This window comes from Copidosoma floridanum, unplaced genomic scaffold (genome assembly GCF_036245765.1).
Source record: "Copidosoma floridanum isolate Cflo_tuat_1 unplaced genomic scaffold, Cflo_Japanese_pri ptg000013l, whole genome shotgun sequence".
Taxonomy (NCBI): Eukaryota; Metazoa; Arthropoda; class Insecta; order Hymenoptera; family Encyrtidae; genus Copidosoma; species Copidosoma floridanum.
In genome coordinates, this window is record NW_028321890.1 from 30,943,417 (window position 1) to 30,970,439 (window position 27,023).

Consider the following 27,023-nt stretch of genomic DNA (forward strand, 5'->3'; position numbering starts at 1 on the left):
TCTGGAAAAAAAGAGAAAAACATCGACTTTACTCTCTCATACGGAAGAATGATGTCAGTTTTGATGACTTTTTGATGCCTTTTTTGCTTGCATCAAACTGGAAGAATACATCTACTTTAAAAATATGTGTTAAAATATGCAATTGAATAAGTTAAAAACAGCATTACCTACTGTCTTGGTATTACTTGAATTTTGCACCGCGTGTACGCGAATATCAATTGTAAAAACGAATCAATTCGCTACGATCATACAAGTACAAATGTATACCGAGTGAGCATGGTATATAATCGGAATTGCATGGGTATACGTGTCCCGCAAGGCCGAGCAGCTCGAGAGCACATAATTTATATCATGTGCACCATGTACACCAGTAAGGAAAATCGTAAAGGAATAGGTGTATAGTACGTACGTACGCATACATCGACAACCTAACCGAGGATCTGTACCACTGTAAAAAAAAAGGGGAGAGAGAGAGAGAGAGATGAGAAAGTACCAAGTGGGTAGAAGAGGAGTAACGACCAGCAGGGCACGTTGTGCAGCTGCCGCATAGCGCAGGCCAGTATATGTATGAACTATCTTCGAGGCTTGCATACGTAAAGTGGCGCAAAATAAGCCCCCTCTAAATTGTAAGAGCAAATGCATGTGCAGGTACAATAATATACGACACGAAGTCATGTACATTACATGAATACATCACGATCCAACTGACCGCGACGCCTATATACGCCGTGTATGCGTACGTGATTCAAGTTTTTTGCTTGCCGAATCTAACTACATTTACTCATATATGCAATGGGTGTAATGTGCTTCGCGTGCACGTGTGTACTATACAGGATCAGAGTGGTGTATACGCGTGCCTCCCAACTTCTTGGTTTGCGAATTTATACGACTCTATACTATATGATTCGGTTTGCCGTGTAAAGTTGGATGATGTGGAGTACATGGAGAGGCTTGTGCAGTGGCTCGACATACCTCCTATTATATGTAAGGCACTCGTGCTCGCTCCATTGTGTTCTTATGTTTACCTACATGGGGTTTGAAACTGGCATGTTATTGGGAAAGGAAAAAAAAAACATCATCAAAGTTTATGAAGTAGTGCTCCTTGATATGCTTGGGGGGTGGGCAAGGTGCCCAATACTACGTACGAGGTGGAAAAAGATCGGCAAAACGATTTAAGCGCCAAAGCAGGTTCTCGATCTAGATTGTGGTCTAAAAAATCACGCCAAACAATACAACAGGAGAACAAAAAGAAAAAAAACATCGAATTTCATCTTCCCAAGCCAATGAAAACGCTTTAAATCAACACGAGAAACGAGGCAAAGAATATTGCACTCGGGGCGCCTCGAGGGATCGAAACACGAGCGATACCTATCTATATGTATACGTTGTATGATTACGGCATTTCTCATCTCTCCTCCATCTCCTCGGATCCGATAAATCGAGCAGCTTCGCGATCACATCGACATCGGCAGGCAAAATGAGCTTTCACCTCGACAACTCACAAAAGTATAATATCCCTTACCCCGAAAAGCTTACAAAGTTCGTCCGACGCGCATACCCTCGTACCCCCCACGCTAACCATCATCTACGCGACTCTTATAAAGCAAGTTTAACAACATTTATGATTGGCACGCCATACTCGAGCGACTCCGTATAGAAATACTTATTCTAATGAAAATACGCTAAAGTCTCTCGCTCGGCAACATATTATATCTCGAACGAGCACAAAATTAAAGGCCCATATGAATATTACACCCACTCGGCGTAAGATGATAATAATACTTACGTTGTAACTTTGAGAAAAACATTTAGCCTGCGCCGAATAATGTATCTTATGTACTTACGAGCGAAAAGTCGATTTGATCCTCTTTTCGCTTCTTCCTCCCTCTTCTATTCTCAAAGTCTCGTGTTTGCGTTGCGCGAAAAATTACCATCCCCGGCAAACTTCACTGATTATAATATATACCGTGCTTCTCGCGGGTGTACGGAAAACTTGGATGAGGAGTGGATACGTACATTCCGAAAAGTTGGCCGTGCTCGGACCCCATTGAAATTCAGATGCGCCCGCTGCTCGATAATCACGCAGAGAGTATTATTATACCCAGCTCGTCCGTGTGGTGTTAAATTCTTAAATTCGCCACCGTGGCACTCGGGGCAACCGTGCCATCGGCGTTCGTCAAAAGCAACGAGGGGAAACACAAAGTTCCTCCGTTGGTGGGAAGGCCGCCGGCTCTATATTTGTCGGACGACGCCGCTGTAACAAGCCATGGGATCGAAAATCGATACCATCCGACGGTACGGCCGCTGTATACAGTCTTGTAAATCCACGTATCCCCAAGCGCGCGTGTATACACGCCTGTACGGCCGGGGTATTAATCGAAATTTATCGCCACCGGGAATTTATGAGTAACTCGATCCCGCGTCCGCGTCACGTACAACGGCTTTGGGGTGCGAGCCTGTCTGTCGCAATACGCGACCGTTATCGCGCGACGTTTAGTTGCCGCGCGTCGGAGGTATTTGCGATTTTTCTTCCCTCCGCCTCGTACAGCGTTTGACGTAATTTCATCCAATATCGGGGTATCGAGGGTACACATATATGTACACCCCCCACGGTGATTTTTTCTAATTAAATTGCATTTTGGGGATCGGAGGATCGTGTGGACGGGTGACGCTTCTCATACCACGTGGACCCTTTAAGCTTGGAGGTCCGTGTTATCGCGGTGATTATAACATCTCCGCTTGTCATACATATACACCTCGTGCTTGCCCGTCCGTTTCTGCATTAGCATGCATAATTATATATATATAGCTCGGGGGCCCGCTAGATCAACGGCCGGCCGTCGGTCGATTGGGATGAGCTCGAGTACAGAGCCCCGCGAGGTCTTGGAGATCTTCTCCTTGTGGACTTAATTATGCGGACCGATACGCCCCGCGCTCCTCTCGAAAGTTTCACTAGGCAATTTATAAGTTTGGCTGCTCCGCTCGTGGAGGGGAGGTTCTAACCCGGACGTGATTAATTAATTTTTCAATTAGTCTTAGGAATCGCGGCTTCGATGGTACACTGGCTAGACCAGGGGGAAACTTATTAAGTGTGTTTAATATTCTTTCAGCTTTATACCTGGCTGTAGTGTTAATTAGTCGTGGTTTACTGTAGCTAATTTTTTTTTTTTTTTTTTTTTTCTTTTGTTAGGGTTTTTAGCGTCACGCCGTTGATTTTTTTCAACGTTTTCTTGTTAACCAATTTACAAGCCACACCAATCGAAAGCCTAGTTCTTTGCAACCACCATAGTTCCTTTAAAGCTATGAAATAAACAAACATAAACTCGAATCTTTTTGTTTAACAATGACTTAGTACCGTATCATGGACTTGGAGCACAACAACTGTTTTTGCCAGTACTTTTAAATCTTTTTTATACTTAATCAAGACTTATATTATAAAGTGTTAAAATTGGCAAAGAAAAAGTATTAAAAAAAAAAAAAAATTATTTATACGGATGTATTAATTTATTGGCACAGCAAATTACAAAGTACACATTTTTTACTATGACGCTTTAAATCGTAAATCATCATTTTACAGTTAATCATGTAAAAACCTTTTTGTAAATATATAAAATAATCACATTCATTCACTTGACTAACACTTCCTCGGTTATGGAACGTTGAGAAACCAAAACGTTGGCTCTATGCCAAGATAGAAAGAGGCTGCAGGCAGGAATACAGGATTTAATACAGTGATACTCGTCATTCAATTAGGATAAAGCAAAATTACATCTTGATCTCTGTTCTTTGATTCGTTTATTCGTATAAACATTTAAAGACATTGGGGGACGTGTGTGATGAATAAATAATAAGTAAAGCAAAAGAAATCTATTGTCCAAGGGCTACCAACCTGTCTCTAAAAAACATTTATATTTTCCTTCAAATTTACTTATGAGTAACAGTAACAACAACAATTTGTTTCCATGCATAAACTCATTTCAAAATCTAAAGGAATCATTGGTAGTTTGTGATTCCTCACGATCTCAATACTAGAGTATTGAAATTAAAAAAAGCTACATTTTTTGTCAGACTACAGCCACGTATTCGTAGTCAGTCACGGTAAAAACGGGCATTTATAGTGTTAAAAGCATGTACAAAGTAAAATATAGTGCTCGTATACATTAAAACAGCAATATTTGTGATATAGTAACGACGGAACTAGCTAAAAAGTACAAATGTTGTTGTGCAAGACATACAGGTGATTAAAAAAGCAAAATAATAAAAATTAGGAGACAACGCGTCGTTTTGTCGATGGTTTATGTTTCCTTTGATTTCTCGCGTGGGTTATCAATTCGAGCGCTTCCTGGGCAGAATAATTTTTGATGATCGCGTCTGGCTGATTGGCGAGCTCGACCAAGTACTCGACCACTTCGTCAATGGGTGGGTGCGTGAGGATCTTCCTGGCCTTCTTTTCGCACGACTTGAAAGACCTTTTGTTAATCTTGGGAGCGTCTTTGCCACTGTAACACGTTTTTTTGTAATCGTTCATTCTAAACGATAGAATAGAGTGTCTGCTTATGGCGTCGATCTCGTACGACTGGTAAACTTTGTGGGGCCCGTTTTTCAGAAATTTGGGCCTCACTTTATCCTATGAGAAACAAATTAGTCAATTTTACTTAGGTGTTTTCCAAAAAATAACAATAGCAATGTTTGTCAATGTATATACTCACCAGACGCTGCCTTCTCTTGGCAGCCAATTTTCTAAACTGTTTTTCGGACAAGTCTTGAAGCTCGATTGCACTCTCGTACTTAATCTTTTCCACTGCTATTTCTGTGGCATCGGATTTCAATATCTCCTGCTCTTCAAGATCCAGCTGTGAAAAAAAAATCATGTGTGTAACATTGATCTCTTGCATTAGTGCTTAAAAAGCAGTACAACTTGATTGGATTTACAATTTGTTTAAATTTTCATACTGAATTTTAATATGGTGTCGATTTAAGATGATAATAATTACGATGGTGATGATGATCGAAGTGTATATCTGTAATATATTATACAGTTAAAGCGTACCTCCTTTAGTTGCCGTATGTTAGAGTCTTGGGTGTCATTGGGCTCTACCTTTTCCGGTGTTTTAAAAGGATCGTAGTAACGATCTACATCGAAATAGTCATATGGAAGTAGAGATGGCGCTCCTTTGTTCTAAAATTTTTTATCCCGTGTAAATTTAATATTTACCACATTCACTTTTACAACATGTTCACAAATATACGTGACAATGCTTTTTTATGCATGACTTACGTCGTTTTCATTCGTATTACTTTTGGAGATTAAAGGCTCCGCTCCAGTATACTGAAAATCATTACCATCTATTAATGTCATACTTGTTGATTGGTCTATTATTTCGTGTACAAATGTTCGTGGAGAAACTTTGTGATAAATGACTCACGTAAACACCGCCACCAACACCACAATCACCGCTACCTCCGTTACCATCTCCTGCAAATAGAAAAGCTTGTCCAACGTTCTAAAAATGTTCATTGGCCATTAATGTCACTCATGGATTAATTTTGTATCCACGTACACAAAGGTACGCAATGAGACTTGTAAAAGTACGACTTACGTAGTTGCCACCCGCACAATCAGCACCACCGTTGACGTTACGGTTATCACCCGATTGTGATGATAGATCTTCCATGTTCTAAAAATTTGGTATTTATTAAATGAGTTTGTCAACCGTGTAAAAATGTTTAAAAAAAAAAAAGAAATTTCGATGTATTACGCACGTAGTCATCACCGATGAGGCCACCATCCCCGACATTTCTTGATAGTAAAGGTGACTTACCAATGTCCTGGAAATTTTCGTATTACTTATAAGTCTTTGATTTTATTAAAAAAACGTATAAAGAAAACTTTGAAACATTTGACGTACATAGTTACCGAAACCATTGACTCCACCACCTTCCATGTCACCGCTAGTGTCAAGAAGTAAAAGTGCCTTTCCAATGTTCTGAAAATTGCAATTATTTACTAACTTCATATTGATTTCTTTAACTTGTGATGGTATGCAAATATTTATTAAATAACTTTAAAATACGTAACTTACAAAGTCATCCCTGAGACAAAAATCGTCTTTCTCTGAGGGCAAAGGCTTCTGTCCAAAGTTCTAAGTAGTAGAATAATTTTTTTTTAATTTGATTCATCAACTCGTTTTTTAATTATATACAAAAATATATAAATATTTTATACGACTAGACTTACGTAATTGTCATTACTGTCACCACCCCCATAATTGGCATTATTTTCTTGGTTCAGTGCAGGTGCTTCTCCTGTGTTCTAAGAATCATCATTGTTTGTTATTTTTATATTTAATAAATTTTAAAATACGTAATAATATTTTTTAATGTATCACTTACGTCGTTGGCACTGATTCTGCCATCGTCACCGTTTCCATCACTACTGCTGTTACTTTCAAAAAGTAAAGGTTCGTCCCCGATATTCTAAAAATTTTTATCATTTTAAATTTTATGATTATGATTAATCAGTCCTTTGATTGGTAATATCCGAAATAACTTTAAATACATTACTCACATTACTGCTGTTGCTTGTATCCCTACTTTCTAGGAGTAAATTTTTCTCGTCGAAGTTCTAGAATTTTTTATTATTTGTCATTTGTACGTTTAAGAATTGCTATTTTGATTATATTTCAGTCTATGTAAAATAGCTTTGAAAATATGACTTACGTTACCACTAGCACGAGTATCCTCATCTTCTAAGATTAAATTATCCTCACTGTTGTCCTGTAATTTTTTATTATTGGTCAGTTATACATTTAATAATTGGTCTTTACGTGCAATATCTTCAAACGTATTACTCACGTTGCCACTGTTATTGGCATCCTCATTTTCTGGGAGTAAATATTGCCCGTTAAAGTTCTGAAATTTTTTTTTTTATCAACAGCTGTTCAATAACTGCTTTTTTGTTTATACTCCGGTATACGTAAAAAAATAATTTTAAATATGTGACTCACGTTGCCACTGTCACCGGAACCCTCACCTCCTGGGAGTAAGTTTTTCTCGTCATACTTCTGTAATTGTTTATTATTTATTAGTTCTACATTATATTATTAGTCTTTTAACATAATACATAAATAACTAAATAAGTACTCACATTGCTACTACTGTCGATATCCCCACTTACTGGGAGTACATTTGTCTCGATACAATTCTGAAAATTTATATTGTTTGTTAGTTATACATTTAAAAAATAATTAGTCTTTTTATTATTTACGAAAACATGTGAAATAATTTTAAGCTTATGACTCACGTTACTATTGTCGCTGATACCCTCATTTCCAGGGGGTAAATTTTTCTCGTCATGATTCTGTAAATTTGTAGTATTTTTTTAATAATCATACATTTAATTGGTCTTTTGATTATAGACAAATGACTTTGAGAATATTACTTACATTGCTACTGCCGTCGAGTCCCTCAGCTCCTGGAAGTAAATTTGTCTCAACACCACTCTGAAAATGTATATTATTGTTACCAGTTGTATATTTAAAAAATAATTTGTCTTTTTATTATTTACTAAAATGTGTGAAATAACTTTAAACTTATTACTTACATTGTTATTGCTGCTGATACCCTCGCCTCCTGGGGGCAAAGTTTGCCCGTTATAGTTCTGGAATATATTTTTTTTTCAATTGTATGTTTAATGTTTAATCTCTTGATTGTATAGTCATAAACGTACGTCCGAAGAGTTTTAAATATCGTACATCACTTACATAATTGCCACAAACATCGCCACTGTTACCCTGTGCAAGTGAAGCTGCTTCTCCAATGTTCTGACAATTGTTATAATAGTTAAATTTACGTATTGGTTTTTCAATTTTATTGAAAAAGATTGAAATAAATTTAAAAATGTGTAACTTACGTGATTGTTACCATTGCCAACATCGCCAGCCAAGTAGCTATCAACATAATTTTTTTCTTTATTAGTTTACCAAATGATATTTTTTATCGCAGAATTATATTATACTATAACACTTATTTACGTTTTAAATGCACTTGTTGATCCTCGAAATGGTCCTCCAAGCGTGTGTTGGTTATGTGTGACATTATTCAAGTCGCCCCCCGAGGCGAAACATGCTAAATTGGGTGCATTTTCGTCACGTGTTTGAGTAGCGGTTGCTGATGGTGTGAATATATGTCCCTTGTTACAATTGACACAAGTGGGTGTTTGTTGTCCATGAAGCTCCGTCATGAATGGGCCATAAGGTTGTGAGTAAAGCGGGCAGTGCCATTCATGATGTTGTCTTGCTAGCTGGTGATGCCCCATTGGAAAACCACTGGGTGTACCTCCCATCCCTAAGGGTGCCCATAAATTTTGAGGTTCTTCTTGACATATATGTATATTTGCCATGTTTTCAATATTTTGTCTCTGTTTACGAAGAAAAGTTTATTGTTTTTAAACTCGTCAAAATTTTTTGTTCTCTATAGTTTTTGGTCTTACGACTGAGCATTTACATACAGTTTTTAAGTTATTTTTATTTGAGTATTTCTTTCAAGCACTTAATTTGTTCATTCCTTATTTTAATCATTTTTTTTTTTTTTAACCCAACAAAAACCATGACGATTTTTGAAGTAAGTGATAACATGCATTTTTAAAGACAACACAAGGTTTTTGGTTCGCTGTATAATTAAAAAAAAAAAAAAAAAAAAAAAACTAGCGTTAAATAAAAAATAAAACCAACAGTTCGGATAGATACTAATACTTGAAAGTGTTGTGAATGTAAATTTCAACTACATAAGCTCCAGTATAATCAAAAAGTTTTTTTAGAAAAATAATTATGAAGTAAAGTGTTAATCGGTGAAACTTTGATTTGTTATTTTGACTATTTTATTTTCTCTGAGAATAATTTATTTTCAACATCTTATTGTATGCTGTCTCACCCCCGTTTATTTCTTTGTTTGTACTATCTGACAGTGCAGGGTGGAGATTGAGAAAGACTCTTGTTACCATGATACCTAGCAGTATCTTGCATTTGATTAATTTTTAAACAACCCAAAAGCGATAGACGTGCCTGCATGGAAGTTTTACTTCAGAAAATTTAACACTTGAAATTAGATTGCTCATCATCATTTTATCGCGATACTTGCCTTTACACTGAAGTAGTAATCGCCGTTAGTGTTTACACGTAGGCACGACCGGAGCTCGTTCATTTGTACGGCGTACGTTCGTTCCATCACTTGGCGCAAATGGGCAATCGCTGCCTCGTATGACTTCATCTTGTTGACTTTATTCTTCTCGTGGAGCACTTGTTATTTAACACTTATTCGTTTTTATCTGTAAAAAGCATGTATTTAATACGATGATTCTATGAGATTTCTATACTTAATAAACTGGATAGAAAATCGGTTGCTTGTCTTGTGGGTCGTTTAAAATTTTGTTAAGTTCATAGGTACGAACGAGACAGTTTTTTTTTTTTACTTTTTCAAAAACAATAAATAAAAAAATCTAGACTGGTACGTTGGGAGTAAAAATACACAGGAGAAAGTTCACCTCGCAAAATGTCGTTCTCGAAACAACGACGCAGGGGAACTCGATGTAAATAAACGTTACATCAGCATTATTCGTTCTTTGACCTTCACACCAAGATTTTAATTGTACAAAGTTCAGCTGTGTCGTTATTTCAATTGAGCAATGAAATTTGCATAATCACGTGATTGCTGATATCTAAGTAATAATAAATCTGTAATAGGGCTACTGAAAATACGAACGGTGCCTAATTATTTGTGTCGACAAACTGAGATGATCAGAGAGAAGATGAAGAAACGAGGAAAATAAAAACACGTATAAGCAAACAAAATTGCGTGGATACAGTAAACGATTAAAGTGTAGTATAATTATGCCAAAAATGCCTAGGTCTCGGTTGCAATAGAAGTAAACGCAAAAATATTTTAGTGAAATGTAGTACAAAAATAGTATGGGATGGGTGATATACCGTATTTGGCAATCAGTCATTAGTTGTATATGTGTGTAATTATGTATTTAAAAAATGAGAAAAAAAGTGTCGTGTACACGCATACTTACAACGGAGAAACGGCAAAAGGGAGAATCTCCGAGTTCCTCATGAGCGCGTCATCGGGACCGTAGCTATATACACTTTGCAGAGCACTGCCCCCCAGCGTCACCTTTTTTCTATTTCTCTTTATTCCAAATACTTTGGAACTAATTTATTACGTGTACTCTTCTTCGTTCCAGGAGTAAAACCAGCAGTCACGCGTTGGTTAAACGTGCGGCTAACGAAAAGTCGTGCTCTCCGCTTTGCTACGCATTTGCTACTAATGACTCCCACTACTTCGACCAGGTCCCTTTTGTCTCTCTGCCTCACTGTAACTTTCTCTACCATGTGACAAGTATAGCCATAATATTTGTACAGCACTACACGTTACGTGCACTTGAGCTTCGCGTGTTTACGTTATTTTCCTCGTGACAGCATAAATGATTGGCTTTGCTGTATTTTTTTTTTTTTTTTTTTTTTTTTAATCAATAAGGCGATTGTCTTACTTTGATTAACTAAAAAAGCTCCTACATGGACATCAAAGGACTTACTTCTCCATAAAGTTTCACACTTTGACTGGCGCTTCAACCCATGTCCTGCTCGACTTTCGTGTTATGTCGACCATTTATCGATAATGGCATAAACGCGATTGTCTCGCGACGCTCAAAACCATTTCCGTGTATGAGTCGCAGCGCTGTACAAATCTCCCGAGGACAGGGGAGCGAATTTTTTTTGTCCGTGTTCCACCCTCTCGTGACTTTTTCGTCCTCGCGGCTGTTTTTCATCCGCAAATGAAATTCCTCCCCTTTTGTTATTATTTTTTTCCTTTCCTCTCACCTCTACCTCGCCGTTTTTTTCTTCCAACGCGCACCTTCACACCGTAACTTTTGGAGAAACCCACCCCCGATTCGTTCCGCAAAAAAAAAAAGGCCATAAGCGGCCTGCACCTCGTCTACGACTAACTTACGCGATATATCGCGGTATGAACTCTTTCTCCAGTCCGGCGAAGCAAAAAGCAAATTCAAAGAGGAGCGATCCGATGCATCGCCCCGACCGACATCAACTGCACGGCTCCGAGAGAAGCGGTGGAAAAAGCGATGCAGGATACTTATTTCCGTCGCCCCGAGTTAACAGCTCTCTCTCAGGGTCGAACGGGACTCGTCAAAGACGATGTGTAGGTATATGTATGTATGCATGAGACGCTCGTGGCGGGGCTTGAGCGCTGTTTTGGCCCATCTCCACGGCATCGAATCATATTTAAGGATACTCGGGGCGAAGCTGGCTCGTTTGCCCGCTCCCGAGCTTTAGGGAATAGTTGAATTGCGAGCCGATAGCTGTTGAACCGAAACGAGAGGAGCTTGTTCATCTCCTTCGTCTACTGGACTTGGAAGTGTGCCGAAAAACTGCGTGTTGCTTTTATCGCGGTGCAAGTGATGTCACGAGAGCTGTGCCAAGGTAGCACGGAATTTATTGAAATTTGGCTATATTTTTTGGGGGATCGTTCGTATAGTGACGGTGAAAGCTAAAGCTCGTCCAAGGTATCTGTACTCATAAGGTAGGTGATATTCCTATCTTATCCGACACTTGGGTTATTGGGTGACGTTTTCTCAAGTCGGCGATACCTCATTGTTGGTGTGTATGGTGTTGATTCTTCCACTTTGCTTGAAGATTTTTTATAACAATCGTGTTACTTCTTAAAGTTTAGTATACTCGATTTCGAGGGGAAACAAAAAAACACGAAATAAAAAAAAAAATCAATTAGCTCCACGCAACTATTACGCATGCATTATTTTGGTACTTGCACATTTTTCAGGCAATAATGTTACGACTCATCGAAATGTAAATGAACGGGCATTGGGACGTATGGTAAGTATACTCTACGCGTTTCACGTTCAAGTATACCACGTACGGGCCAATGTGTGTGTGCACGTATAGGTAATCAGTTTTCACCGTTTCAGCCATGCGCATCGAGAGCTGTATCGGCGAACGGAACCAAAGAGAGAGAGAGAGAAAAAGAAAGAGCTCCCCCGAGTGCCCGAGGTTTTTATAAGCCGTTCGCAAATAACGAGCCGGTCTCCTCTATAAATCAGCGGAAAAGCGCGTTGGAGCCCAAAGCTCGAGAGCCCCCCCCCCGGATGGAGGGTGGGGTAAAAACGCGAGGGCGTTAAAAGCTTCGGAGGAAAGTGCCGAAAAAACGGGAAACGCCGGTGCGTATGATCGTACCCTGGGAGAGAAACACCGACGGCACACAGGAGTGTACAGGTGTTGTTTTTTTTTTTTTTTTTTTTTTTATGCAGTGCATACATCAGTTCGAGTGTCTCGGTAGGAGCTTCGGAGTGGGAGAGGGTGAACCGTGATGGGGTGTAATCCCCTTGATTCCCGATAAGCCGTCGCCTAATCTTGATTGCCTCCTCCTATATACCGTTGCGTTGAGCTCCCTTCCCCATACTCCCGTCCTGTATATGCTCTGAGCTCTTGGCTGTACCCTCCATCATGTGTGTTATAGTATACGGGCAAACCTTCCCGGCTATCGTGCAAAAATGTCAGCTTGCTTTCGGCTTCTCGTTTCTATATCTTACCTATTGTGACTCCGTCAATTGAATTCCGAAATTGATACTCGAGCGCAGCATGTGTCCCCTCACTAGCTCCGATCTAGTTTTATTTTAACTACAAGCGAGTAATCGACGTACAAGTTGTTTTTTTACAGAGGATTCTTTGGATATCCGTTCTGGGACAAAGCATCTCGTCTGGAAGAAAAAAAAAAAAAAAAAATCAAATTCCTCTGTATGAGAGAGCCGGGCGAAGTCTGCTAACTCTCTCGCTCGTGCAGCATCGATCGATACGCGCAAGTAGGAAAACACGCGTCCTAGAGCCACCCGTATCAAATACATTTGTATACATACATACGCGTGTGTACGTACGTATATATAGATGTATTTATGCAGCGCAGTGACCCGCGATAAATCTACCGTGAAAAGTTTGCGCTGTACGATAAATACGCGCACTTTGCGAACAAAAAAGACAACGGTTCATACAGCGGTGTAAGAGAGAAAAAAAGAGCGCTCGACACAAAAATTGTTTCGGCGTTTTTTTTTTTTCCTCTAAACGCCAACCCACCATCCCTTTCGCGCGTACTACACCTTCCACGCCGTGTGTTTTTACGGTTATTGCTGCCCCCGAGAGTTTAAGCTCGTGAAAAAGATCGAACGGACTCGACTCGTACCAACAGCTCTCAAATGAATGTGTACTGGTTTTTTCCTTACTGCTATCGGTAACCAAATGCATTTTCATGCCAAATATTTCATCTCTATGAAATTTCGTTCTTTTTTTTTTTTTTTTTTTTTTTTTTTTTTTTTTTAAATAGTATCACCCATTTTAAGTTCAAAATTAAGAGAGTACTATTTTGACAATGAAAATTGAGACAATATGCCTTTTTTCGTTTAAAAAAGCTTTTTGAACCAAGAGTATGGAGATGACATCTGTTTAAATCAATAAGAATTTTTATAAAAAAAAAAAAATGTTGCCTAACGTTGAATTCACAGTTTCATTTTCACCCACTTGCAAGTTACCCCCTCAGAGACATTTACATTAAAACTTGTAATCCCCGCCTTCCCAAATCGCAAACTAAAACATGGACAGCACGTTTTCCCTTCGAAATCCCCTGGACAGCGGTGCACTAAAATATAATCGACCCACTCGAGTTTAATCTATACACGCACAACGACAAACAAGATAACCATTGTTAGTGTTCAACATACTTACTTTAAATGGTAAAACTACATTTTTTTGCAACTTTAAATGACAGAAAAGTCTTTTTATTTTGTTGCAACTTTATGCAAAAGAAAAATTTTCACCAATTAGAAGTACGTACACGTATTTCACGAGAGAGTGTGACAATTTTTTTCCCCCTTGACGCGGGTGCTAATTCAGATAACCGCGTACGAAGCCTCTCTCACCCACTATCCAGCATCCGCAGCGATGCCGCGTTATAATTATGAAACGTGCAAACACAAACTCAGATGCTGCAAGTGCACCGCACGCGCTCATCCCCTGGAAAATTCCAGTCTCGTCCCATCACCGTCCCTGTACTTGGGGAGGCAGCGTAAAGAGCATGCGTTATGACACCCTCGCGCACCCCAGCGCGGGTATCTCCGATTTTGCCATTAATTAACAATGTTCCGATGGAAGCTCACACGGCCTCGTCCAAGTGCCCCGGTAAATTATGCAATTGGCGCGCACAGCCATAAATATACACGAGGACGGGCAAATTGGATCCCTCGGCCTCGCGAGCTTATACCCAAACGGGGGCTTCCCATCCCCGGTATGTAACCTTATACCACCTTCTTCCCGTTTTAAGTATATATTGCTTGTCCCCGCAAAATTATACGTACGGCCCCGTGTCCGGACAAAAGAAAAATACACCCCCCCCCCTGACACAACTCCGAATGTGAAAGCTCGAAGCATTCGTACGGTGTATATATTATATGGTGTCATTGTTTCTCGTTCCCTCGTCTGCGGGGGGGGGGGGAGCTACAGTAAACACACTTACAACTGCGCTTCCTCTGGGGAGCCACTGTTGCCCTGTAAAATTTCACGCTCTCGCTCCGGCGCGCTAACTTGGCTGACGCTGATATTTTCTTCTCGGCATTTTTCGAGCGTGACGATAACTTTTCGACCTATAGCCCCCAGGGAAAGTTTGAACTTCCTCTCGGAGGTACTCGGGTCAGCGGCGTGATTGAGGGTTTAGTGCAGTTTAGAAATGTATATAATACGGAGCGTCGGTGTATACATAGGTGTGACCTCTTCGATAAAATAGTTTTGCCGGAGAGAGCTTGTTTTTCCCTTTGCCGTGGGCAAACCGGTGGACTGACATTTTTTGCTTGTTGTTCGCAAACTCCAAAAGAAAGAAAGAACAAAAGGTCTACCGATATCTATGTAACTATCGGTTTTCGTGTACCTGCTTCGAGGAAAAATAATACTCGGGCAGCCTTTGTATGGATGGAAATCCATTTATTCTTGGGCAGAGCTTACAAGCTACACTATATTCGATTCACCCGCCAATTATCCTTTATGTGCTTTTCCACAAAACCTAGCTCTCGTTCCATCCTCGGGAAATTTTACGGATTTATCGTATGTTATTGATCGAGTTTCACGGGTTGGGAGGGATGGTTTTAGGAACCCTATTCATCACGCCGAATAAAAGCTGCTAAGCTCTCGTGATGTGATTATCACTGCGGGAAGAAGCTCAGCACTGGTAACAAATTTTAACTTTTTTTTTATTTAATGGAACGGTGCTATCAATCATGAATCTACTTCTAAATTGGTCAACCAATAAAAACTTTTTCCTGACAAATGTTGATGGATTGGCTCACTCTGTTTTTCTGCTTTTTAATATTTAATTTTGCAGATCAAATCACATGCACTCGTTTGCTAAGGCTTGATACATTTTTTTCAATTATTGTTGTGTGATGGCACGTGCAAAATTATAGTACCTATAATTAATATTAAAAAAACTAAAAAATATTTAAAAAACTGATGGTGTACGTTAAAAACGATTAAATAAATTTATGATTCGTGTATAATTTAATCAATCTTGCGTGCACCGAAAAATTTTTCTCTACTTTCTAGCTTACGGGTCGTCATTATTTTGAAAAATTTTTTTTAAGCATGCTCGGCACTCGTTGTCCAAGTAATATTCGTCATTCATCTTCCACTTCCATAATAATAAAAAAAAGGCACTATTTTGCACAATCCTTCATGGCGCACGCAGAAAAATACTTTGGGTAACATATACCAAACGTCAAACTGTTCCGCCATCCATTGCGAGCAAATAATTTGCAAACACGAAAATCTCGGGTATAAATTTGCCGAGAGCTGCTCTCGCGGGTGTTAAAATGAAAAATTACCGGATTAAAGAGTGTTGCTGACTTTGCAGCTCTGCGGGGAAAGAAGAGCGGCAGCAGCAGTCACCAAGCGATTGGCTAAAACGTATGTGTTTGATGCTGCTGATCGTTTAATTTTATACGCCCGCAATATGATGCATTACGATGATGGTTGAGCTCGGAAAGGCAGCTATCAGCAGTTGTAATCTTGGGAAAATTGCAAAGGCAAATTAACATGATAAAAGATAAATTAACTCCTAGTTTCGTAGTTTTGCGTATGTAAATCTTAATTGTAAGTACATAAGCGATTCTACAAAATTTATTTGTTGCATTGATTCGATAAATGTTTTTTCATACCGTCTGAATTGGTCTTATTTTTTATATTCTACAGCATCTATTCGTTTTTCTCAATCAGTTTTAATTTTTATGATAAATTGAATGAGGCTAGTAGAGGAACGTGACGTATTTTATTAGCTTTTCTGCACAAATTGTGTCATCTTGCTAGATTTGTTTGTATACGTTTTTTATAATTCACGATGCAAGAACCTGCACTAATTTTTTATTGCAATAAATTATATCGCCTGAGCTCTCAAACATAATTCAAAGGATTCAAAGAAAATGCTCTGAATGGAAATTACTGGCAATTCATTAAATTTAATCACGGTCGGTGACTTTTAACAAAAATTACAAAGCCTTTTTTGTGCTTTATTTAAGCTCTTATTAACACCCTGACATGTTTCATTAAAAAAAGTTAATAGCTGATGAAAAAAAAAATTAATTGAAAAAATTGCAAAGCTTTCAAAAAAATGTTGAGATGTTCGTGTTTTTAATTTTTGACCTTTTCGTATGGATCTTAAATTAAATTAGAAAAACAAGTGTTTGGGAATCATACTACAATTATTATTATATTTTATAGTATAAATCAGAGTTTAGTATTTCTACAGTGATTGCTTGCCACTCACTTGTAAATAAATATTTGCAACCCAAGGTGAACTTACTACTATTACTCAGCTCGCAGGCATCGCTTAGGTATTGTTTCGTACGATCTTGTCAAAATCAAAATAATCACAATCGACTAAGGAATAGCAATAAAGTGTTTATTTGCTATCGTTATATTCAACAATAAAAAAAAAAAAAAACGTTGATTCATGTGTAAAAATGATGAAACCTGTTTGAGTTAAATAATTTTTACCTTTTTTGACAATACATGGCGTTTTTTCAGCTCTTTCGGACCCTCTACTATTGTATGTAGAAAAATCCATGTAAAATGTTTCCCACTCCTCCTGCCCTTTAATGGCACCCGTGTCTTCAAACAGGCACCAGCCTACCTTTTATTGCCTGTATACAGAGCCGGCATTTCGTCACGCGCGTGGAAGGAGTACGAACGGGCTTACTGTCTTCGCATTTGGTTACTTCTCAAGTACTTCTCTTGACAACATGCAGAGAAGTTAAAGACACGAGAGTCCACGAAAGATACAAAGCTGCACTTGAGTACATGCCTTCAAACCACCAGTTTTTCGTGCAGTGTTATTTTTAATGGCAAAGTTTATTTGACGGAACAATTTCGCGGTATATCTCAATGACGCGTAATTACGCATGTTTTGGTCTTTTTTTGCGAAAACGCGTTGCAGCTGAACAAAGTGTCGGGACTCAGGATAGCCGTAACCATCGCAAAGACAGGAAGCAAGATAAAATGTGACAATAGAGGATACCGACGCAGACGGGTTTACGGAAAGCCAGCAAGAGGATAACTGCTGAAACTGCTGAAAGGCTTGTATTGGCTTTACTAGGTAATGTAAATTTATTACAACTATCGGACAATGTAATGTCGAATGAGTCAAACTTTTTCATTTCTTTTAAGTACATCTGACATGCTCGAAACTTTATCAATGTTTGCAAAATAGCAGGACGATGGTGGTGTGAACTGCTACCTTTTTTTGTTACAGAACGATTTTTACACGGCACATGCTAGTTTTTCGGAGAAATTTTTTTTTTTTTTATTCATTGCTTTTACAATAAAACTTTCTTGAAAGTATACTATAACAAGATGTATACTAAAAGTGTTTGAATCTTTTACACATTGGTGATCTTTGTGGTTCTGCGTTTACAGAGAGATCGTCTTATTTTTCCGAATTTACTACTCTTTGCCTCTCGAGGTAAGAAAAAGGTTTCTCCCTCACTTTGTCTTTGAAACTAAGAAAATCGCAGTCAGCAGCTTTCGCTTCATGACTCGGCTAGACGAATTGTATTTACGTTGATTCCATACAAGATAAGAGCCAGTCTACTTCTAATAATTTCAGTCATGACGAATATGTCGAAATAACAGTTTAGCAAAATTGTATTAAATTTTCCAAATTGCTTGTTTCAATATTTTTTCATACAATAATTTTCGAATTTAATGCAATAATTTTCTCAACGTTCGTACTTAAGTTTTGCAGAACTTTATGAGCAATATATATATATATATATTCTCCAATATTTTTGGAGAAGTTTATCATGAAGTTTCGTTTCATTCCTCAAGTTTTAAAAATATTTCCTTAATATACTAATAAAAGCTGAATCTTAAAAATCATTAATAAATTTTTTTTTTTAAATCGTTCTTGCTTTCATCGTAATTTTTCCAACCATTTTGTAAGACAGTTTGTTATAATTCATCGCTTAGTTGTACGTAACATGTGAAAAAAATTTTAGTTACTTTTTTCACTCGTATGTTAAAAAGGGAAGTTTAACAAAATTATTAGAATACTTATCTAAACAAGTTTTACGTGTATATTGAAAATTTCTAAAAATCAATCCTCTTTTTGTCACCAACGCATACCATTGAAAAGTTTTGCAAGTAATTTTCTCTTTTTTGATGTAATTAGCTAATTTATTGTTACAATAGTACACAACTCACCTTGGGAAGAAAAATCAGGAAGGTCTCGCAGGCAATTGACGTGCGATCTAAGGAATTGAATGTTTCTTCCCTGATGTGGTTGTATACGATTTGTCACCAATCCTGTTCCTTCTTTCGGTGTAGCATTGCTGAAAAAAAATTAAATTGTTATCCAACTAAAGTCCATGCCGCGGGTCATTGGGTTTAAATCCGTTAGAGTACAGAATCATGAAGTTGAAGCACTTGGAGTAACGGGCTAGGGGGCATAATGAAGAGATGGTATTTGAGTTCATTGATTTCGTATGTTTGAATTTGCCGCCAAGCGAGTGCCACTTTTGGATGTTTGGAAATGATTGCGGTTAAAGGCAACGCTATCATATATTCAACAGTCTGCTACTGCTGTCTGCTATACATGGGCACGTGGGCCACACACACTATATGTATATAGTCAGTGACAACATCAACGTTATTACGAATTGTGCATATATAACATTTTTGAACCCAACATCTTCCCTCCCGGCTCCCTGTTAACCTGCAGCTTCTTCGTTACAATTATTAGCCAAAACGACTTCACAGGTACACATGCATGACACCTACGTACCTTTATTTTGAAAGGAATTCTTTAATGCTTTTTGTTGATACCCATCAGTGTGTTTAATAGTGTATATTGATTGTCATCGAACTTTATGCAGATGTGTAAGTGCCTTGTCTCTCACCCCTTTGAGGGTGAATTGACCTCCCAAATTGTTTGTTATTTCTCATTATTTACCTCTTACTCGCATGCCCCTTGTGTCTTCTTGGAAGAGTAGTCCTAACGGACTGTTGATAGACACCTGTGTGAATACGACATCTCTATGGTTTCCCAACTAGAAGTTTTTTTCAAATATTTCTCCTCCTTGTCGCTTGGAAAAAAATCTAATTTTCATTGTTGTAAAGTTCAGCTTCAGTTCATGGTGCTAGTAGTCTACGACCAATCCTCTCAATTATATGAGAATCAAGTGATTCTTTTGTTAAAGGCCCTATTAATTATTTTAAAAATTAGATTCCTAGTGAATTTTTCAAAATTTAAAGCGCTACGCATGTTCCAACAAGAACCATTGATGCATTTCTGGAATTTTAGCTAATTTAGCCATTTCATTTTTGAGTTATTTGTATTAAAGTTTGACTTTTTATATGTAAGGCCAGAATATTCTAAAGTAAAATAAAAGCGCCCAATTTTTAATGTTAGTAAAAAGTAAATCATGCAATCATTTTGTGTATGTAATAAAGCTTCATAGAACTAGAATCTCACTCAGCTTCCTCTAACTGCTTATACAAAACTACATGAAAAAATTACTACACGATTTCTATCTTAAATGGGCCTCTTTTCTTCTATTTATATTTGAACAATGATGTTTGATTAAATGTAGTTTTTACTTTACGAAATGTTCAAAATGATAATTGAAACAGTATGTCAAGTGTTAATAGTCTTGTGTTCATGTTACTTCATGTTTATTATACTGTAATCCCGAATTTTCTCAAAAACAAGAACTTATTAACAAATTAATAAAAAATCTTTGTAAAAATGTAAACAATTTTAATAATTACAGGTAATCCTGCACATACAGTAGAATGGATCCGAGTCACACCAATCATAATCAAGGAGGAAAAAGCGACCTCATTGATTCATCTTTGCAGACAATGATGGCTCGCCAACGTGAGGCGATGCAACAAACACTAAGACGCTATTCACGGCTAAACTATCTAGAGATGCTTTTGCAGCAGGAGTACAAAGCTATCATGATAGATCAGCGTCACATAGAAGCTATGTTGAAATTGCAGAAACAATATAATGCCGATCGCGTCAGGCTCGCAGCACTGCATGAGAGCAGCTTTAAAGCATATCAACAAAGTCAGCAAGCTTACATCGATAAATTGTTAAACATGCAACCACCCCCGCCAGTACCAATCCCCCTTGTTGCCACTGAAGATGTATTAAAGCTTCATCCAATCCCGACGTCGGTACACTCGCCAATTGTACGAGGTGCTACTGTAAGTGCTACTGGTAGTGGAGTTGTTTCTTCTACACCTAAAAATGATAAACCCCTGCATCAAGTGACCATTGTTGATCCAATTCAACGATCTAATGACAAAGGATGCTCACCAACTAAGCATTCTGACGATAAAGGTAAGTACTTTTTCATCGAATTATGATTTTTTATTTGACAAGTTATTTGTTTTGACAAAGTTTACACTTCAAGTACACATAAATACCCTGCATATAGCCTGTGATTGTTGTATTAATTAGAGATACTATAAGTGTAAACATTCACTTGCCTATTGTTATTACGATAGATGTAGTAAATTCACACTGGATTTCAGTCACACTTTGAATACTTTGAATCTTACACTTTTAGTTGATCCATCTAAAATTAATCGACACTCTTGTGCTCATCTTGAATATTTGAAAAATTATCACTACCGTGTACTTTTAAACCACTAGTACATATTTTTATCATTGTAAGCTTTTATTATCATTTGTTCTACTTAAAATAAGAACGTGTGTATGCATACTTCATACATGTTTATGATTACTATTTTTTTATATTTTACTGATTCGTACATTTATTTTTTTTTACAGCCAATGATTATCAATCCAAAAGCAGTGACAATCTGCGTCTAGAACTTGAGCATGAATCCCTCGAAAATGATAACATAACTATTAAAAAGGAATTTAATGATTGCAAATCTTTGCCACTGGTACGAAGCTCTATATTATTTTCTCTTTCTATTTTATACATGCATGAAGAAATGCCTTTAATTCTGCTTGACTTTAATGCAATTAATAAATGTAATTATTCAAAAAAATAGTTGTAATGGTTGATAAATACACATTCACTTTTCAAAAATCATACAGGATAATATTAAATTAGATCAGCAAGAAGACTGGCAGATATTTAAAAAGCCACTTGATCTGCAGTCTAACCCATCAGCTAAAGGAGCTGCTATAATCAACCAACGTAGACAGGAAATTACTTCAGAAAAAAATGAAGGCAGGAAACTTGGCCATACAGAAGACGTCAATAATATAGATTTCGTTCATTGTGACGAAGAAGTTGATGTCCAAAACAATGATGAAAATAATGACGATAACGATATTGGAATTTATGATGATGATAATGAAAATTACAATCTTCATTACGATGACGACAATGATTATGATGACGACGACGACGATGACGATGATAACGACGACGATGATGATAATGATGTTGATGGTAACAATGGTAATACGGATAAGAAAAAAAATAACCATGATGATGATGGTAGTAATGCTAATAATAATACTACAGTTGCTGTATGTAATGATAGAGATAATAAGTGTAATGAAGGTGATGTAGAGAATAAGGACCTTTATGTTACCAAAAGAAAGCAAGTTGTCGATGATGGAAATCCTGAAAAAAAACAATGTGAAGAAAGTAAGTTTTATCTCAAGGCATCAATATGTTTATTTGCGTTCAATAATCGGTTTAACATTCATTTGAAAGATTTGTGATTTTGGCGAATAGGCCTAAAAATTTATTTACGTCTTGATTTTTATTTTTTTTTTTTTTTATTATTATTATTATTTTTAATTGCTATCAATTACATAAAATGATAGTTACCATATTCTTATATAAAGCCTTATTTGAGAAAATGTTCATTCGCAAGTTAATTTTCGTATAAATTATATAATTATTGCATAATATGTAATGAAAAAAAAAATTTTCTTCATAGAACAAGACGGATCTTCTACCAGTACTGGTTCTCGTAAACGTAAACGTCCGAAAAAAAACTGTTATCCATCCTTCAAACACCTGAAGAAGGAACACTTGGAACTGTTGAAGTTTTTTTTGGATAACTTATTGAAACAAGGCAGGTGGTACAGTTCAAAACACGATTCATCCAGACTACCCTTGCGGTTTAGGGGTCTCAAAACGCAGTCCATTCATAATCTCAAGTCTCGTTTGTTGAGCTCCGTCAACGTAGATTTCATTTGCCATCTCGGATATGACAGGAAATTCGCCACAAGTGTCTTGTTAGATAAAAACGTGGTGAAAAGTACAAGCATCCACGACATCCCACGTTTAGGTGAAAATCAAAGTGATCCTTTAGTAGGTACGTCCAAAAAAAATAATATAGAATATGACCCTCTAGATAATTCAAAAAATTGGCCAACGGTGAGCCAAAATTTTAATTTTACTAACATAAATTTAGTTGAATATTAAATGAATTTTTTAACGAATCTTAATAATCGATACTTAAATGTATAAACTTTTTGCTAATAAATAACTTTTCGAACATATTGTTAAAGTAGAGCGCATCAGGTAATTTAACCTCTTAAAGTTTACGATCTATTGGGTACGTTCTCACAGTATGGAAATTTGCCAAAGACAATATTTAAGTGTTGTGTTGTGCAACAATAAAACGATTTATGTATGTTAGTGAAAGCTAACTCACAGTAGACTTCGTATTTCGTACACATTTTCTTCCAGATGCGTATCAGTGGCGAGCGTTATATTCGCTATGAAGGGCGTAACCAGCATCTGAAGGTCACAAAAAATGCCCAAAATACAAAAAAAAAGTTTTTTTTTTTTAATCCATTGATAATTAAAAAAAAATTCTTAGTAGAATTTATTTCGAATCTCTTTCTTACGTCGTATTGATAATAAGCAATAAGAAAAAGTTTTGGAAATTAAGTTATTAAAAATTACATATTCCTTATCTGAATATTGCAAGTTTTAATCAACCGATCTGCATTCGCAAACATGATATTCTTCAACAGTCAATTATCAAACCCATAATATAAGTTCACGTTTGTTATTAGTTTAGAAGTAAACTTAACTTCAATAAGCTACGTTGGTACAAATATTAAATACGATGCGCTCGTCATTTTTAAAATCAAGACCGAAGACGTCAACTTCGTTTAATGTATGCATGTGTATTTAAGATAAAATCACATAGTGCGTCGCTTGTGTCTGCAGCATTACAGCATAGACAAGGCAGCCTGTCCTGATTACATTACGAATATATTAATTAGGGATATAGATAGTGATAAGAGACATTTGCTTTAATTGGCTGTAGTTTGTCCGTGTTCTAGCCGAGCGATGTGCTGTATGATTTTACCTTTACAACTTATTGACAGCAAATAGCTTTTTTACGAATTTTCAACTCCATGGGCACTGCTTCTGGTGACTACATTTACATGGACAATGTGTATTGTGTTTCGATGATATATATTATACTAAAGATTCTATAGTGCAACATTCCAGCCAGCTTTCCACAAAGGTTACAACTATACAAGTAACAGATGTACAATAACTTTTTTTTTTGGCTGAATGAGTGGTACTGTAGAATGTGACTGTCGTTGGCTACAAGTGTTCTGCGTAATTTTTGGTTTCAAATACATTATTCTTAAATCAAATTTTTCTGATGCAAATTCTTCTCTGCCATTGTCACGAAAGATTAACTTTTATGTGACTGAAGGCTAATTATTCGTTGTGTGGTTGATTTGGACAGATTACGTGGTTTACTGAACTGAAAAACAAACTATTTAAAGTATCAGTTACTATGGTTTCCAAAAATGATTGATTTCCGTATCATATCAGAAAACATAGTTACTCTTATTCAATTATGTTATTCAGTTTATTTTAACCTTTAAAAAGTATTAATAAAATAAAACTTATGTTTGTGATCAACTTTACAGTATTTGGTTTTTGGTCATATATGTTTTTACCGATAACTACAATTTTTTATCACTGCATAGTGTGACGCACGTAGAAAACGTATTTGACGAGAGATAAAAGTATTAACAAAATTTTACTTTTATAATATATCATGACTCGTAAATTATGTTATAAACATAAAACGAATTACTGTATTAAACTACAGTAATGATATGAACTTAAGTAGTAATATTAATAATAATTATGATAATACAATAATCAAAATAATAATAGTAACAATAAGAATAATGATAGCAATAGCAAAACACGTGCAGCTTGTCTAACGCATATGGTAGTATGAATATATGATTTTATGAAATTAATAGGAAATGTAACAGTAATAATAATGAAGATGAGAATTTATAAAAAAATAAAGTTTATGTTATATAAAAACATCATGTTTACTTTTTGCTTCTTTTACTTATTGAAATGATATTCGTGTTTACAGAATCGTTACCAAAAAATGTCGAATCGTGCGTTATAAAACCAAACATAATATTTCATACCGAAGATGATCCCTTAAAACAATCTGTAGCAAACACAAGAATAGTTGAAGAACAACTAACTCCATCCTTATTTAAACCTAAATTGCCAAGAGAACCAGTGACTCCAAAGAAAATGCAAAATAATCAGCTTGTAAGTCAACAAAATTATTTAGCTTTTTTAATAAAAAAAAGTTAATTTTGACAACGGATGGAATCTTTTCTTTCAGGATTGTGAAAGCTCAAATGAAGATGAAAAAAAAACACCAAAAAAATTTGCAGAAAGTTTAGATATGTGAGTGTACTTTTTTTTGTTATCATGTTATTAATTTAATAATATTATAAGTTTTAAAACATTTTCATTCTGTACAGAATACCTAGCAGCCTAAAAAGCCCAAAATTTGCTTATAAAGAGGCAACTATTAGAAAAAAGGCTGAACGAGCCCTATTACCGGGTTGGTCTTGTAGAGACTGTGAACGGGTGAGTGTAATTTTGTTAAACACTGCTTACCATTGAGCTTTTAACTTAACAATTATGTTTTCAATAACTTATCGGTATTTTTATACTAACAAATTTTTAAAAAAAAGGTCTTAAGTTAAAATACCACTGGGAAAAAACAATTGGAAAACTCTTCGCTTACTCTTTAAAAATAGTTGTAAAGATAAACTTAAACCAGGAAAATCATATTATTATGAAATTATACTTGGGTTTCTTTTATTTATAATTTATAATTTTTTTAGTGGTACGATGATATGCCAGAGGATGAAAAAAGAAAGAGACAGAACGAATGCTCGAGACATAGAGGAAAATACGTTGCATATCAGCTGACACCTGAAAGTATGTTAATTAATAATATTTTTTAAAGTAATGTCAATGCTTAATAATAATCAAATTATTTTCATAGGTTTTTGGAATCCCGACTTTGAGTATGATGGAAATGAATCGTCATTAGACACTTAATAAAGTTTATATGATATAAAATGTCTATAAACAAACAACTATACATATATTGAACCTTTGCTGAAGTCCCCACTGTTTTTTACTACGTATAAACAACTTGTAGTTTAATGAGCCTGTGATTTATTGACTAGTTGTTGAATTAATTATTCTTGTTGAAACCATCATCATCATTACTACATAGCAATAAGAAATTTCAAGGATTAAACGTTGTTAATAGTTAATATGTACGGAAAACAATGTATTATTGTTATTATAAGTTTTGCTAATGCTATCATTATTGACAAAACTACTATTTTTTTACTGATTCAAAATAACATATTGTTTATGTAATTCGAGATTGTATCAATTTATAAATCATGTGCCATTTTTTAATATGAATACAAAATAACGATAAACATCAACTTATAACATGCATTTTTATGTTGCTGATATTACTACTAGTTAGTTTTAAGGAAGCGTTACGAAATCTACTTTAAAATGACTTGTAGATTAACTTTAAATGTCATTATCTCTCAATGCAATAACCTGAGATAAAATTTTTGTAATTATCAAGTTTTTAATAAATATTCGAACACTTTTATTTAAAACCGAATTATTAGTGTGTTTCACCTACAACCTAAATATACTATATTTCTCCCAAATTACAGAAAGTTTTCCCACTTTTTCGATATCTGAAAATCGTAATGCTGTAAGTTATAACTGATAGATAATTTAGTTACAAACAAAAAAGTTATTTTGTAATTCTTACGCAAATGTTATTAATTTATCCTAAGTTTTATTATGAATTATTCAATGAAGTATTTTAATTCTACTCAGTTCCATTAAAAAAAAACTCAGTAATATTAAAAAAAAAATTCGCCATTTTTCATGTTTAACTAGGCTGCAAAATTAGAAAATTTGTAACTCACTCTCCATATTAATAACTTTTAGTACATTAAATGGCCCTTTTACAGCTCCGGTGGTGATGGCGCTACTGGGACGAAAACTATATATTTCTTCCAGTGGGCGTTATCTGCGGCCCGAGGGTGAAAAACAA

The 27,023-nt window shown here is 36.2% G+C and overlaps 2 protein-coding genes across 6 annotated transcripts; one reads left to right on the forward strand and one right to left on the reverse strand.

The window, feature by feature from the left end:
* Positions 1 to 3,507: 3,507 nt before the first annotated feature.
* On the reverse strand, positions 3,508 to 17,652 carry LOC106640820 (uncharacterized). 3 transcript variants are annotated; one of them, XM_089590644.1, is made up of 24 exons: positions 17,118 to 17,652; positions 9,139 to 9,325; positions 8,034 to 8,419; positions 7,913 to 7,949; positions 7,764 to 7,823; positions 7,604 to 7,660; positions 7,446 to 7,502; positions 7,304 to 7,360; positions 7,148 to 7,204; positions 7,008 to 7,064; positions 6,856 to 6,912; positions 6,721 to 6,777; positions 6,569 to 6,625; positions 6,394 to 6,477; positions 6,239 to 6,313; positions 6,084 to 6,143; positions 5,910 to 5,987; positions 5,764 to 5,829; positions 5,601 to 5,678; positions 5,427 to 5,504; positions 5,279 to 5,329; positions 5,051 to 5,179; positions 4,710 to 4,853; positions 3,508 to 4,627 (listed from the first exon to the last, which is right to left on the reverse strand). In XM_089590644.1, exons 2-24 carry the CDS (start codon positions 9,265 to 9,267, stop codon positions 4,265 to 4,267), a joined length of 2,274 nt encoding a protein of 757 aa, XP_089446770.1. In that variant the 5' UTR covers positions 9,268 to 9,325; positions 17,118 to 17,652; the 3' UTR covers positions 3,508 to 4,264. The 3 variants fall into 3 exon arrangements, with proteins under 3 accessions (XP_089446770.1, XP_014210466.2, XP_089446771.1); XM_014354980.2 differs by lacking the exon at positions 17,118 to 17,652 and adding an exon at positions 10,073 to 11,096; XM_089590645.1 differs by lacking the exon at positions 17,118 to 17,652 and having other exon boundaries at positions 8,034 to 8,346; positions 9,139 to 9,225.
* On the forward strand, positions 17,159 to 26,521 carry LOC149375016 (uncharacterized). Of its 3 annotated transcripts, XM_089590648.1 has the most exons (11): positions 17,159 to 17,715; positions 20,390 to 20,967; positions 21,421 to 21,539; positions 21,697 to 22,066; positions 22,133 to 22,258; positions 22,557 to 22,937; positions 24,993 to 25,180; positions 25,257 to 25,321; positions 25,399 to 25,507; positions 25,768 to 25,864; positions 25,932 to 26,521. In XM_089590648.1, exons 2-11 carry the CDS (start codon positions 20,412 to 20,414, stop codon positions 25,985 to 25,987), a joined length of 2,067 nt encoding a protein of 688 aa, XP_089446774.1. In that variant the 5' UTR covers positions 17,159 to 17,715; positions 20,390 to 20,411; the 3' UTR covers positions 25,988 to 26,521. The 3 variants fall into 3 exon arrangements, with proteins under 3 accessions (XP_089446774.1, XP_089446772.1, XP_089446773.1); XM_089590646.1 differs by having other exon boundaries at positions 17,160 to 17,715; positions 21,697 to 22,258; XM_089590647.1 differs by lacking the exon at positions 17,159 to 17,715 and adding an exon at positions 19,312 to 19,376 and having other exon boundaries at positions 21,697 to 22,258.
* Positions 26,522 to 27,023: the final 502 nt, after the last annotated feature.